The following is a 16,310-nucleotide window of genomic DNA, read 5'->3' on the forward strand; positions in this document are numbered from 1 at the left end:
AGGCAGGGCTAGAGCCCAGGTGTGGGGGAACCTGCCAGCAGGGGCCACATCGGACTCGCCTGCCTCCGAGTGCCAACACAGGTGGACAGGAATCTCCACAGGAGGGGGGCAGGGGAGCCAGCAGGTTGATCCCTCCCCGGGTAGATGCAGAAATGGAGAGAGGCAGAAAACACATTCTCATACATGTCCACCCAGAATAATTTCTTATTGAGCGTAAGGCCCAAGAGAGACACCCAAACTGGGAATTTTCTTTTATTTTTTCCTTTTTTTTTTCTCCAAACTGGGAATTTTCAAGCACAGGTTCTCTGGTTCCTTTATTTTTGGTATTTGCAGTTCCTGTCGGCTGCTACGGCTCCCACATCCCTGAGCTAATACATCGGGTACACCCCAATGAAGCCCAAGGAGTCCCGAGTGGAGGCCCCTCGGTCACACCCTGGCTGCTCCCCCACCTGAGCTCAAGCTCCAGAAACGCAGCTAGATGTAATGGGGACCTGGCTCAGGGCCTAACAGGGCAGGAGGGAGGAGGCAGGTGGGAACCAACTCTAGAGAGCTGGAAGGAGGCTGCCAGTGCAGAGCTGGCGCCGGACCCGCAGGAGGCCCACTCCTCTGAGGACACGCCCGGCCAGGCCCGCCAGGCCCGCCAGGCCCAGCCAGCCTTGGCTCCTCCGCCCCCGCCTTCACCCGGGGCAACGCGGTTCCTGGCCAGCCGAGGCCCGCTGCGGCGCTGGCATCTGAGGACTCCTCTGCTTGCATCAGCAGACTGGATGAGACTCAAAGAAAGACAAGGCACACAACTTTTAAATAACTTTATAATTTCCTGATGGATTTAGTTTGTGAATAAAAAAGAAAAAATGGACAAAGTGTTTACAATAATTATCAAGGCAAAGTTGACCATAACACGATTTGTTTGTAATGTCATTATCCTGTCAGTGACACGACTCCGGCCGTCACACACACACACACACACACACACACACACACACTTGAAGGCAGCGGGTGCATTTGCATCACAGACATGATCATTGCAGCTGCTACTGTCACCACAAGGAACTCAAGCTAGAAGGAGTCGTGCCCGTGCGTTGAGAGAGGGGAGCAGGTCCTGGGGACATCAGGCCTGCACCCCGGCCGCCCTGAGCGCTCAGTGGGGTCCCGGGCAGGCGAGCCGGGGGTGCCCGCCACACCACGGCGGATCGCAGTTACTGGCGGGCACGGGCAGGAGAGCTGGGCTCACAGCCGGAGGCTGAATTCTCTGGCTTGGCCGCGTTCCTGTCCTTGCCCCACCGGGGTCCAGAGAGGCAGCCCTGGCCAGGGTGGCAGGCGGCCTGAAAAGCTTTAAGGGAAAGCATCCGGGGACCGAAGCCAGAAGGAAGTGAGACGTGAGTGTGGCCCTTCGGCCTGCATGCCAGGGGTGGGGTGTCGCTGGCTGCTATAGCACCTACTGGCAGGAAAGAGGCTGGAGGAGCGTGGGGGGGGGGCTCCCACACAGGATCAGGCACACTGACATGGGACCCAGGCAGGTCTGAGGGTGGTTACAGGCTCACACACTCCGAAACCTCTACCCCGAGGTCCTGAGGATGTACAGGGGATCTCTGGCACAAATGGGACCCTCAGAGCCCCAGATTCCAATTCCTTTGACTCAGCAGTTGTCTCTGTCCCCCAGGCAGTCCTACCTACCTGGAGAGTGTTTCCAAGTGGGGAGCCTGGCTGTCACCTTAGCCCAGCTTGGGAGAAGGGGTAGGAGTTCGACTGCCCCGTAGCTTGAATTCCTTTATTAACATGATATCGCTTTGCATTTTTTAAAAACACAGCTCTTTAACTGTTCAGTTCTACAAACTACTTTTTAATATCTTAATCATCTCAACAATGGACACAATGTAACTGCCCCAATGCTCTGAACCACACAGACAATATTGACAAGCAGAGAAACAAAAGAGGTGGGATGGGTCAAAGATCCGCTCCCCCCAAATCAATCCCTAAAACCACCTTTCCCCCAAAAGAGTCAGGAGAAGAAATACCTACAAGAGGGTCACAGCACTCACTAAACACATTGGGGAAAAAATCAGGAGACACTTGGTTACAGTTTTGACACTAAAAAGTCTGGAAACAGTTTTTGCTTAAAAAGAGTAAGTGAAGACAGCCATTTTGTTCAGAAGGATTTCCCTGTAATGTGTGTGTGTTTTTTCTTGCCCAGACATTCCCTTAGTCCACGTGGGGAAAACTCCAGATTCTTTTAAAAACAATTCTTTGACCAGTTCAAGTCTTTGTCCTGAGAAGCACTGGCAGTGATGGAGGGTTGGCCTTGCAGGCTTGGCAAAGGGTGGGATGCCCTACTGCATCTACGCTCTGTCCTCACCTGCTTTTCCACAGCTCTGAACTCTTGTGGGTGGGAGGTAAGGCTGGAGAGGCAGACATGGATGTTACTGATATGACGGACACAGGGCCCACCATGACTCAGGAAGCGCCATGTGAAGGACACATTCCAAGTAGCAACGTATTCCTTGATTTGCTCTTTCCTCAAAACCCCTGAGGGTAGCTGGTGGGCTTGTGCTTCACTACTGGGGTCAAAGGGGAGGACAGGATGGTTCTGGGATCAGCAGGACTTTCTAGCAGCAAATCCAAATGCCAATCCTGAACGTCATAGGGGAGGGATCAGCTCAGCAGTTGACTAAAACTTTGTGATGATTTCCTCTTCCTCTTCTGAGGAGTGGGTGAGCCAACAAGCTCCTTGGGAAAACCAAACAGATTTTCAGTGACAAAAGGTGAAAAAGGTGCCAAGTCACACTGACACTATCAACACTGAAGGCAGTCTTGGGTCCCATCTGCTTTACTAGTATTTCTAATGATCAACTGTAAGGGAGAGAAGCATTTAGCTCTTCATTAGACTAGAAGATACCAGGTTAAAGGTTAGAGCTAAGATGGATTTGGGGATTCTCATTCATATTTCTTAATATATTAAAGCCCATTTACAATCTTTTCCATTTCAAGTGGTACCCAAGTCCTTGTAAATCTCAATTGAGATACTTCATCAAGGACTCAATGAGTACCTGGGATAGAGGTATATGAAAAGATGAAAAAAAATCACATTGTATTTTTTTAGTCATGAGCCCTGCATTGGATCCCACCCACTCTTCTTCCTGTCCCCTTTTATGATGACCTTGATTTGGGGCACAGATCTCTAGGTGCTAAGGGGCAACTAGACTTGCCAACAGAATGGATGAGTTTGGTGAAAGGAATAGGCAACGTGCAGTGAGTTTTCAAGGCTACAGACCTTCGCCAGCAGTTGAGTGACTTTGTGAAACCATGAAAATCAGAGGAGTGTCATGCAATGATAAGTCTTTGTGTGATAGAAACTGCACATTTAGTAAAAGTTGGCTTGATGAATGAGCTCAACTTGGTAAGATGCTCTATGTACTAGACACTGTATTAATTTTTCCCCTGTAATATAAAGTCAGGTCATGTTTGTTATTAAAGTTTGGCCAGAACCTACTTTCATCTAGAACCAAACAGTCCCCAGAACCATTTGAGATGCTAGGATGACCACCCAAGAGGAATCAAGGTGCTTCCCTGGTATGGTTCACAGATACCAGACATATGATGTTTGTCCCAGGAGTTGTTCTTCTTAGAAACACTGCCAGAGGTCTTCCATAAGGTTTTGGAGGGGAAGCAACAGGAAGGGTTGGAATGAAAAGGGGACGAAAGGAAGTGCAGTGAGAGTCACACAGCAGGTGGGTGAGTGTGGCAGATACTGTATTTGAGAGTAGAGACAGAATGCGCAGGATCTAGTGAGACCTGACTGATGCCCTCCCCTGCCAAACCTGCTGGAGAATGGCAGCCAGGGCCACATCACTTCTCCGGGCATGGCCTCCTGCCTGCCTGCTCTGGCCTGCTGTAGTCCTGTGAAGGGTATCATCAAACCTCAGTTTTCTGCATTATGGTAGATAAAGTGACGTTCCAATACTTCAGGCCTAAGTACTGGGGACTTTCTATATGATTTATGGGCAGTGCAATAAATAAACAGAATTGAGGTGACTGAGCACAAATGACCACTACTTACTATCTAATCCCTACATCTCCCACCTCCCCCACTTCTGGCCAGCCTGGCTATCAGGAAGCATATCAGTAAGAAGTTTATGAGCAGAGCCCACTTAACCTTCGATAAGAAACAGTCTACAGCTTCTCACAGGACAGACTGTTTTACACCAGGGAATTAGGGCAGCTGGAGATATGACCATATAAGTTAATGGGACAGTTGAGGGCTGCTGGTGGGAAGATACTGGGTTGATGGCCGTGGTCACTTTACAGGCAGCACCAGATTCTCTGGAGGAATAACTGGGGAGGGGGAAGGGGGAGAATGCAAGGGAAGCACATCTAGCCCAGCAACTCTTATCAGAAGATGTGAGTGTCTGGTGGGCGTCTGGCCAGAGAGGTGGTCAAAGGGCTAGATTTGGGTTAAGTAGTCTCTTTCTTGGTGCCTGATTATTTATGACTGCCACTGTCTAAGCTTGGGAAGATGCCCTTCAAGATGTCAATACCTTCAACGGGATTTGCAATGTTAGGGTCAATTTTCTGATCTGTGACACGGAGCTGGCCAGGTTCCATGCAGTGTGCGCAGATGTGTTAAGAAAACACTATCCACTGCTGTAGCCACCCCCGCAAACGCTACACTCTTGTAGAGTAACAGCAACAACAACAAAAATCCTGAACCATCAACTAAGATCCTGCAGGCAAGTAAGCAACTCAGCTTCGTGCTCCCCAAACTCATCAATTCCATTACAGTGAGCAATGAGAAAGGCTCATTGTGGAAGATTCTTCTGGAAAAGAGGACTTCTACTAAGATAAAAGGAGTGGGGAGGGGAAGGGCAGGCCTTCTGCTGCTTTGATTCAATCAGGTATGTCTCATGGAATCCTTTATACTTCTCCATTCCTGGAGAGAGACTTTTTTCAAGGATGGGTACCTAACAGTGACTTACACACAGTAGGCATTTCATAAATATTCTTTGCATGAAAGAATGGAGAAAGGAATGTGTGTGGGATGAGAAATATTCACTGTGCCAGAGGAGGTTCTAGACAATGCACAAGCCATGGTTCTGCGGGAAGGGAGGAAGGCTAGTCATGAACATCAGCAAACACTGGGCTGCAAGAATAGGGAATGTGGGTGGTGGGTAGCATCAAGGGTCTATCTAGCATGCCAATGAAGGGGAGCTTTAGAAGAAACCAGCCTGGCCCCACAGAACGGTCATCTTCTAAAGAAGCAGAGCTGCGGGTGGTGACGGCAGGGCCTCAGGTCAAACCCTTCTTCTCTTTCAGATCGAGATATATGATCTGACAGACTAAATAGAATAGGGTCAAAGGTCTTAAGCAAGAGGGACCAGGGGGAGAACTGTCCACACCATCCTCTTGTTAACTGGCTGAGGAGGGCAAGGATGAGTGAGATAAACAGGGCTGGATAAAGACTCCAAACTTGGGGTATTAGTGTTCACTAAGCCATCATGAGGCCTTGCAGCTCCCCTGCATGAAACATTACATGTGAAAGCAAGCAAAAGAGACAGTAAAAAGAAGAGTCAGTTTCTCTTTGTCTCTGTTCTCTTTTCCCCTCTCTTTTTTAAAGATTTTTTTTTTTTTAACCCTTTTAGGAGAAAGCACCTATTGTAATATTAGAACACTCAGCTCTCTTAGTCCATTGGGAAGTTTCTTTCAATATGCTGAACTCCAAGGAGATTCCAGATTTACTTCTCGTGTCAAGGACAGAAGGAAAAAGGGCTCTCTACTCCATGTCCCTCTATTAAGGGCAGAACCACCAGCTTCCACAGTTGTCCACTGCTGATGACTGGATGGCAGTTCTTCACGGAAATCTGGCCACTTACCAACCTGGACATCAAGAAAATTAGTGTAGAGACAATATCCAAAGTAGAAAGGCAGAGTTAAGCGGTCAACTGTAGAAAGGGTGCTGGAATCACACTTGAAGGACCAACCAAGATAGGATACAGTTTGTAGTGTTTTTGGGTGCCAAGAAGTTTCTGGGTGCCCGTTCCTTATAGCTCTTCTTTCTTGGCTCCCGGATTTACTATAGCAGGCTGCTGGGCTGGCCACTCCCATGAAGCAGGGTCAGGAAGACTCTTCTAATGCGTTGACCACTTGCTCCAGGATATCGGGGCAATGATCTGCTATCTGCTGGAGAATGGCATTGGCAAACTCCTGTAGTTCTGCATTGTCCCGTTCACCTTTTTCTAACTCATTCTGAAGCTGAAAGGGAAAGGAAAGATGGGCTTCAGATAAAATGAAATGATCCTGTTTGCACTGGGTTAAGAATTATTGTTCATGAACAAAGAAATGGCATTTCTAACAACAAGAGGGAATGGAGGGCATTATGCTAAGTGAAACAAACCAGAAAGACAAATACTGCATGGTATTGCTTGTAAGTGGAATCTGGGGGGGAAAGGAGTCACATTCACAGAAACACAAAGTAGAACAGTAGCTACCAAGGGCTGGGGAGTTGGGGGAAATGGAGACAGGTTGGTAAAAGGGTACAAACTTTCAGTTATAACATGAACTGAGGATCTAATGTATAATATGACTACAGTTGATAACATTGTACTGCATTATTATTACATATGCTAAAAGAGGGGCGCCTGGGTGGCTCAGGTGGTCAAGTGTCCAGACTCTTGGTTTCAGCTCAGGTCATGATCTCAGGGTTGTGGGAATGAGCCCCATGTTGGGCTCTGCACCAAGCACAGACCCTGCTTGGGATTCTCTCTCTCCCTTTCCTTCTTCCTCTACGTTAAAAAAAAAAAAAAAATCCTAAGAGAGTAAAAAAGTGTTCTCATAAGGAAAAAAAGAAAGAAATATTTGAGATGATATATGTGTTATCTCGACTGTGGGAATCTTCATAATGTGAATCAAATCATCATGTTGTACACTTATATCACAGTTTTGTCAATTAAACCTTAATAAGCTGAAAATGAAAAAAGAAATGACCAAAAAAGTAGAGGCTTCTATGGGAAGTCTTCCTGCAACAAAGTTAACAACCAGGAAGTGGCCCTTTCCCCTGGCTGGCAGCGCAGAGGCCGCACGATGCCTGGAGTTACTGTAAAAGACGTGAACCAGCAGGGGTTCGTCAGAGCTCTGGCAGCCTTCCTCAAAAAGTCTGGGAAGCTGAAAGTCCCTGAATGAGTGGACACTGTCAAGCTGGCCAAGCATAAAGAGCTTGCTCCCTACGATGAGAACTGGTTCTACACACAAGCTGCTTCCACAGCACGGCACCTGTACCTCCGGGCAGGCGCTGGGGTTGGCTCCATGACTAAGATCTACGGGGGACGTCAGAGAAACGGGGTCATGCCCAGCCACTTCAGCACTTCAGGCTCTAAAAGCATGGCCTGCAGGGTCCTCCAAGCCCTAGAGGGCCTGAAAATGGTGGAAAAGAACCAAGATGGGGGCCACAAACTGACACCTCAGGGACAGCGGGATCTGGACAGAATCGCCGGACAGGTGGCAGCTGCCAACAAGAAGCATTAGAACAAATGCTGGGTTAATAAATTGACTCATTCGTAAAAACAACAACAACAACAACAACAACAACCCGGAAGTGTACATGTTAACATCAAATGTTTGTTCATGAAGGTGTGACTAGTCTGAGTCCCAGAGATGGTAATCCAGCCCCAGAGCTCTCACGCCAGATGGAATATTCTCCCCACTGTGTCACAGTATCACAACCATGCCCAGCATGAGGAGAGGGGTACAGGCATGATCTCAGGATCTTAGTCTTGCATAATGGTCCTTGTCCTAGGCAAACTTATATTTAAAAGACCCATCCTGTTTGCTATGTACCACTTGTATTCAGTATGTTGGACTATCTGCTAATTTAGCTAAAGATTATGCTGAGAAACACAGAAGACAGTCCTCTGTTTAGGAGTAAGTATAATTCTAACTTCTTATTGTTTCAAACACCATCTTGGACATTCCTTCAAGCATTAAACCAGCATTTAGTAAAGGCCTACTGTGTGCTAGGTCCTGAAAGGTGAATGGATTTGGTCCTTGCCCTGGAGATAACCATTTAGGTTAATGGAAGAGACAAACACAGAAATGGATAATTAATTGGCACAGAGTTTGGTGAGCGCCACAACCAAGGCCTACACATGTGCTCCAGGGGAAGAACAGGAATCGCTGTGCATCCTGGAGAGGTCTGGGAAGATGTTACTGCGGGCAATATCTGATGTAGCTCTCAAGAATGGGGTAGGAGTCTGTAGGGGAGATCAAAGAAGAGGCTCTCAAGTAGATGAAAGAAATGCAGATGTGCAGAGCTACGGAAGGGCTTGGCATAGAGCTAGGGAAGATGGAACCCTTCCATGTGGCTGGAGCATAAGGTAAGGGGACTGGGGAGGGGATGGCAGGAAATGAAACTGAAGAGGCAGAGTGGGGCCAGACTGCAGCTTTATAGCTAAGCAGTTCAGAGTTAATCTGGCTAACAAACAAACAAACAAACAAACAAACAAGGAAGTCTACTAAGAGTTTTTAAATAGTGCGGGGACGTGATCAGCTTCATGTTCTGAGAAGGGAACTGTGAAGATACATGCACATTAGACTGAGTGGAAGGAAAAATAAGCTGAGGGAGGTTCCTGTGGCAGGGGATATGGAGCAGGGCCAGGGGACAAGGAGGGCAACAGATGGGCGGGCTTCCCAAAGGTAGGGTGATAGGAGTTGAAGTTCAGTGAGAGGGGATGGAGGATCATTTTGACAGTTCTGGTTGGGGACATGAGGCAAATAAGACTGAAAATACAGAAGGCAGAGCAAGTTTTAGGAAAGGAGAGAGATAAACGCTGAATTTCAAGTGTATTAAGGATGTGGGCTTTGGAGTTAGGCTACCTCGATCTCAATGTCAGCTGGCACTTACTAGTTTGTAGGACCTGGACCTTTCTGAGCCTCAGTCTTCTCATTTATAAAATGGGGCAAATACATTTATAGGGTTGCTTTAAGGATTTAATGAGATATTCATATAAAGTGTAGTACAATGCCAGACATAGAATGTTAGATGTTGTTATTAATTATTGTTAAATTGGTAAGATTACCTTGACAGAGCATGTAGATTAAAGAGCAAACAGAACCCAATTTTAATTACACTGCTGACAGAAGCTACATGCTATGAGCCAAGAATTAGCATGCTGCTTCTTCAAATATATCAAAGAGTTGGGAATAGATTTTGCAATCTTCTTTCTGTTAAATGAGGACATGCAAGGACCAGATTTAGACTACACTAAGTCTCCCTCTCTCTCTCTCTCTTTTTTTTAGGATTTTACTTATTTGAGAGACAGCAAGAGCGAGAGTGAGACAGAGAGAATGGAGGGGGAAAGGCACGAGCAGGGGAAAGGCAGAGAGGGAGAAGTAGACTCCCCGCTAAGTAGGGAGCCTGACTCAGGGCTCAATCCCAACACCCTGGGATCATTACCTGAACTGAAGGCAGACACTTAAACAACTGAGCCACCCAGGCACTCCTAGACTACACTAAGTCTTAACGCATCTCAAGGTCTGGCTGTCCTATGAAAGAAGCCAAAGAAGCCAGGTGTCTTTTTAAATACAGCTGCACAGACTATAACCCAGAAAGACTGCCAGGTGAAGAGGCTACTAGTCTCAAATGTCTCGAACAGAACTGAAGTCAATCATGCAAAGTAACGGAGGAGGGTTACCAGATTATAAAACATACTGCAAAAAGACACTAATTAGCAGAGTATAATACTGATAAAATTAGATCACAGGGATTTAGAATATCATCAGGAGGCATTTGAAATCGATGAATTATATTAGGTCAACTAGGCCTCATGGTTGGATTCCTGCTCATACCATATGTAAGCATAAATTTAAAATTATCTAAAGATCTAAATTTAAAAATTATGCCACGAGTATATATTCTTCTCATGCCCACACAAAGCATTCTCTAGGATATCATATGTAAAGCCATAAAACAAATCTTAATAAATATAAGATTGAAATCACATCAAGAGGGACACCTGGGTGGTTCAGTGGTTGAACATCTGGCTTCGGCTTAGAGTGTGACCCCGGGGTCCTGGGATGGAGTCTCGCACTGGGCTCCCTGCAAGGAGCCTGTTTCTCCCTCTGCCTTATGTCTCTGCCTCTCTCTCTGTCTCTCATGAATAAATGAAAATGGAAATACAATATACCAAATCTGTGGGATACAGGAAAAGCAGTTTTTAAAAAAAGATTTATTTATTTATTTGAGAGAGGGGAGTAGAGGGGTGGAGGGAGATGGAGAGAGGGAATCTCAAGCAGACTCCCCACTGAGTGTGGAGCCCAACACAGGGCAGGGCTTGATCCCACAAACCTGAGATCATGACCTGAGCTAAAACTGAGAGTTGGAGGCTTGCTGGACTGAGCCACCCAGGTGCCCCTAAAAGCAGTTCTTAAGAGGGAAGCTCTTATTATTATTATTTTTAAAGGTTTTATTTATTTATGAGACACAGGCAGAGGGAGAAGCAGAAGGGTGGGGCGGATAGCCCGGGTGGCTTAGCGGTTTAGTGCTGCTTTGGCCCAGGGCGTCATCATTGAGACCCAGGATTGAGTCCTACATCGTGCTCCCTGCCTGGAGCTTGCTTTGCCCTCTGCTTGTGTCTCTGTCTCTGTCTCTCTCTGTCTCTCAGGAATCTTAAAAAAAAAAAAAAAAAAAAGCAGAAGAGGGAAGCTATTAGTAATAAATGCCTACAGTAAGAAGCAAGACAGAGCTCCATCTAACTTTGTATCTCGAGGATCCCTGGGTGGCTCAGCGGTTTGGCGCCTGCCTTTGGCCCAGGGCATGATCCTGGAGTCCCGGGATCGAGTCCCACGTCGGGCTCCCGGCATGGAGCCTGCTTCTCCCTCCTCCTGTGTCTCTGCCTCTCTCTCTCTCTCTCTCTCTATGTCTATCATAAATAAATAAATCTTTAAAAAAAATAACTTTGTATCTCAAGGAACGTGAAAAAACCCAGTTAGTAGAAGGAACAAAATAACAAAGATGAAGGTGAAAATAAATGAAATAGAAACTAAAAAGACAACAGAAAAGATCAATGAAACCAACAGCTGGTCTTCCGAAAAGGCAAGCAAAATAGATAAACCTTTAGCGAAACTTATCAAGAAAGCAAGAGAACTCAAATAAATAAAATCAGAAATGAAAGAAGAGATGTTACAACTTATACCAGAGAAATGCAAAAGAATCAAAAAAGACTACTATAAAAAATTATAGGCCAACAAATTGGACAACCTATTAGAAATGGATAAATTCCTAGAAACATACAACCTACCAAAACTACATCATGAAGAAATAAAAAATCTGAAGAGACACTTAGCAAGGAAACTGAATCATTAATCATTAATCAACCTTCAAACAAACAAAATCCAGGACCAGATGACTTCACTAGTGAGATCTACCAAACACTGAAAGAAGAATGAATACTAATCCTTCTCAAATTCTTCCAAAAATAGAAGAGAGGGATGCTCCCAGATTTATTTTACAAGGCCAGCATTACTCTGATACCAAAACTAGGAAACGACACCACAAAGAAAAAAATTGCAGGCTAATATCCCTGATGAACATAGATACAAAGATCCTCAATGAAGTATTAGCAAATTGAATTTGATACTTCATTAAAAGGATCACACACCATGATCAAGGAGATTTATTCCAAGGATGCAAGGATGCTTCAATATCTGTAAGAGAGTAAATATGATACACCACATTAACAAAATGAAGAATAGAAATCATTCTACTTGATGACCTTTTCAACAGATGCAGAAAAAGCATTTGACAAAATTCAACATCCATGTATGATAACAAAGAGGGTACAGAGAGAATATACCTCAACATAAAATAAAGGAAAAAAAAAGACAAAAGGACAAGGATTGGTATCACTGATTATGGAAGTGGTACTACAAGCCTAATAACCTAATAGAAAACTGGTCAGAGGATATGAACAAAAACTCACTGAAGAAATGCAAATGGCTAGTAAGCACATAAAAAATACTCAACTTCGATTAGTAATTAAAGAAATACAAATTAAACAAGATAGGGTTTTGTTCTCTCTATCACACTGGCACAAGTCTTTTAAAGACTGTTAACAATCAGGGCATCTGGGTGGCTCAGTGGTTGAGCGTCTGCCTTCGGCCCAGGGCGTGATCCTGGGATCCTGGGATTGAGTCCCACATCGGGCTCCCTACATGGAGCCTGCTTCTCCCTCTGCCTGTGTCTCTGCCTCTCTCTCTCTCTCATGAATAAATAAAATATTAAAAAAAAATATTGTTAACAATCAGTGTTGGGGAAGTGGGTACTTTTATACTACTACGGGAATACAGTGAGCAATTTGGACTCATTAACCAAATTTAAACACAAATATCCTTTGACCAAATAATTCCACTCTTAAGAGTCTACTCTATAGAAATATCAGTAAGAAATTCAAGAACAGATACACAAGTTTGTTTGCCAAGACAATTTGTAAGAACAAAAATTTACTAACAACCTCAGTGTCAAACAAGAGATGAGAGAGATTGGTATGTTTGGAGAGATATATGCACGTAATAAAAGTGAAATCCAAAACTATTAAGAATGGCTAGATTGAGTGGATGGAAGGACCTTTTCAATTTTACCTGATCTGTTTTTTTTTTTTAATTCTTTTTAAAAACACTGAAGTATAGTTGACACACAATATCACCTTAGTTTCAGGTGTACAATACAGTGACTTAACAAATCTGCATGTTATGCTATGTTCACCATATGTGTAGTTACCATCTGTCACCATATGACACTATTACAATACCATTGATTATATTCCCTATGCTGGACCTTTTATTCTCATGACTTATTCATTTTATAACTGGAAGCCTATATTCCTCATTTCCCTATCCATTTTGCCCAGCCACCTACCCTGCTTCCTTTGGCACCAGCCAGTTTATTGTATTTATGGATCTCTTTCTGCTTTATGTTTATTCATTTTTTTTAATTCCACATATAAGTGAGATCATATGGTGTTTGTCTTTCTCTAATTTCACTTTGTATAATACCCTATAGGTCCATCCAGATTATTACAAGTGGCAAGACCTCATTCCTTTTTTATTTTTACTTATTTTTATTTATTTATTTTTAAAGATTTTATTTACTTATGAGAGACACGGAGACATAGGCAGAGGGAGAAGCAGACTCCCTGTAAGGAGCCTGATGTGGGACTAGATACCAGATCCTGAGATCACGCCCTGAGCTGAAGCAGACGCTCAACCGCTGAGCCACCCAGGCGTCCCTCATTACTTTTTTTTTTATAGCTAAGTAATATTCTATTGTATATTTGTATGTGTATAGATCTGTCTCTCTCATATCACATCATCTTCATCATTCCTCTATTGACAGTTGTCACCTGAGTTGCTTCCATAATTTGGCTATTGTAAATAATGCTGCAATAAACATAGGGGTACATATATCTTTTCTAATCTAATCAGTGTTTTAATTTGCTTTAGGTAATTGGCCGTAGAGGAATTACTGGATCATATGGTACTTCAAGTTTTAATTTTTTGAGGAATTTCCAATACTGTTTTCCACAGTAGCTGCACTGATTTACATTCTTGCCAAGAGTGCACAAGGGTTTCCCTTTCCGCACATCCTCACCAACACTTATTACTTCTTTTCTTAGTCTAGCCATTCTGACAGGTGTGAAGTGACATCTCATCACGGTTTAATTTGCATTTCCTTAATGATCAGTGATGTTAAGCATCTTTTCATGTCTTCTGGCCATCAGTATGTCTTCTTTGGAAAAATGTCTATTCAAGTCCTCTGCCCATTTTTAACTGGATTAGTTGGGTTTTTTTTTCTTCTTTTTTTGGTGATGAGTGGTATAAGTTTTTTTTTAGTATATTTTGGATATTAACCTCTTACTGGATGTATCAGTTGCAGATATTTTCCCCCATTCAGTAGGTTACCTTTTTGTTTTGTCGATGGTTTCCTTTACTGTGCAAAAGCTTTTTATTTTGGTATAATTCCAATAGTTTATTATTATTATTATTATTATTTTTTTTTTTCCCCTCACCCAAGGAGACAAATCTGGAAAAATGTGGCCAAGGCAAATGGCAAAAGAAATTACCATGTTTTCTCCTAGGATTTTTATGGTTTCAGGTCTCAATTTAGATCTTTAATCCATTTTGTTTATATACTTCTGTACTGTTTGATTTCATGTCACAAGCAGCATCAATGTAATAAGAAATATGGATAAAAATATATAATATAAATATTCAAAGCTGCATGGATTTTTAACATGTAATTATGTAATTCTGATATAGACACCGAAAAGGGACAAATAAAAATGTATAAAATATTCATTCAAAAAGTATTGACTGTTTGCCAATGAAAAGGAATTTAGTTCTGATACATGGTATGAGATGAACCATGAATACCTATGCTAAATGAAAGAAGCTAGTCACAGAAGACCACATATTATAGGATTCTGTTTTTATTTTATGTCCAGAATAGGCAAATCAAAAGTCAGAAAGTAGATTAGAAGCTGCCTAGAACTGAAGCAGGATAGGGTAATTGGGAGTGATTGCAAATAAGTATAGGTTTCTTTTTAGAATGATGAAAATATTTGAAAATTGATGTGCTGATGGTTGTACAGTTCTGAGAATGTACTAAACCTACTGAATTGTGCACTTTAAACAGGTTAAGTGTATGGTGTATGGATTATGGCTCAATAAAACTGTAAAAAAATACTGAGTAATCAGTGCACGATGTAGTAAATGCCCACAGACAGGTATAAAATGCTATTGTCTTCAGTTTGGACAGAAAAAAGGAGAGGAGGGAGGAGAAGTTTCCTGAGGAATATGGCTGTTAGATATGAGAGGATAGACGAGAGGGTTGTTCTAAATGGAGGAACAGTATGAGCTCACAAGGCACAGAGGAGGAGGATGTGCACTTGGCTGCTTGCTGAAGTTCAGGAATACAGGAATTACTGGGTCTTGACAGAAGCAATACCAGTTCCTGAGGATGATAAAAGGCTGGCAAGGCTTGGGCACAATCCCTGAGGACCCTCATTCTGTTAGGTGGTTTCAGTGAGGCCACACCTAGGGCACTGCATTCCATTTCAGGCACCTCATTACCCGAAAAATGGAGACAAACTGGAATAAGTTCAAAGGAAAATGGCAGGCATGACTAAGAAGCTGAAAGGATCACTTTATGAGGCAGGATTAGAAGAACTAAGCAGGAGGCCTGAACTAAGTGAAAACTAAGGGAAGGGGATGTGATTCTGACCTGCAAATGTCAGGAGGGTGTACACGAGAAGCAGAGGACTGACTGCTAACAGGAGGAAGTATAACTACAAGTAACAGAAAAAGATTAAGGGGAAAAAACCAGAGGTGGACTGTAAGACTAGGCTTTTTCCAAGGGCTAAATGAATGGTTGGCCCCGGAAAAAGGTGTTTAAAAAGGGAGGGGATCAGAAGAATCAAAATTTTAGAGAAAGGACCACCCGGGGGGTGGTGGGGTGGTGGGGTGGTGGAAGTGGGTGGGGTGGGGGGGTGGCTCAGCGGTTTAGCCACCTTCAGCCCAGGGTGTGATCCTGGAGTCCCACATCAGGCTCCCTGTACAGGGCCTGCTTTTCCCTCTGCCTGTGTCTCTGCCTGTGTCTCTCTCTCTCTGTATGTCATGAATAAAAAAAAAAAAAAAAAAAGTTTAGAGAAGGAAGTGTTCCTTTATTAGCTGGAATTGCTTTCCCTCTGGTGGGGCTTTCTCTGTTCTCCAGGGATCATGCATGGTTTGAGTTTTATCTGCAAGCACTATTAGATGTGGACATGGCTGAGCAGGGGGAGAGTTCACTGGCACTCCATCCATTATATGCTAATATTTCCCGTCTTGAAAAAAAAAATCTCATAGATCAACTTTTCTTGTGAAACTGGAATTACATTTAAAATGAGGATTTTTATTTTGACTTTGAAACGCAAAGCTTTAGTCATTCTGAATTCAAAGGAGTACAGGAATGTATGAAAGAAAAAAAAAAAGACCACTTAGGAAAGAAAGGCAACGTGAAGTAAATCAAACTAAAAATGTAGACAGATGTGTTATACAGCACAGGTGTGGAAACAAACCTTAAAATGTGTTAGTACCTCGTTATTTTAAAATACTTCTTTAGCATGCGTATCACATGTTAAGAAAGGAAGTTTTTGTACAGTATCAGTATGCAGCAGGTCCTATGGTTAAATTGGGAAAAGGGTGTTCTAGCTTCTGAAGTGTAATTTACCAGATCTCACTCAAGATATTCTGGCTCCCTCTACCCTCCGCCCACTGCCCATACCCTGCCCCCC

The 16,310-nt window shown here is 43.6% G+C and overlaps 1 protein-coding gene and 1 pseudogene across 5 annotated transcripts in view; one reads left to right on the forward strand and one right to left on the reverse strand.

The window, feature by feature from the left end:
* Positions 1-795: 795 nt before the first annotated feature.
* ERC1 (ELKS/RAB6-interacting/CAST family member 1) overlaps positions 796-16,310 on the reverse strand; it is a 549,485-nt gene continuing 533,970 nt past the window's right edge. For all 5 annotated transcript variants that reach the window (XM_041736575.1, XM_041736573.1, XM_041736571.1 and 2 more), the window contains one exon: positions 796-6,243. In XM_041736575.1, the coding sequence (XP_041592509.1) occupies positions 6,106-6,243 (138 nt within the window). In that variant the 3' untranslated portion in view covers positions 796-6,105. The remainder of the gene's footprint in view (positions 6,244-16,310) is intronic.
* Positions 6,910-7,551, forward strand: LOC121480211 (annotated as a pseudogene).

Source organism: Vulpes lagopus, chromosome 21, assembly GCF_018345385.1.
Source record: "Vulpes lagopus strain Blue_001 chromosome 21, ASM1834538v1, whole genome shotgun sequence".
Lineage (NCBI taxonomy): Eukaryota > Metazoa > Chordata > Mammalia > Carnivora > Canidae > Vulpes > Vulpes lagopus.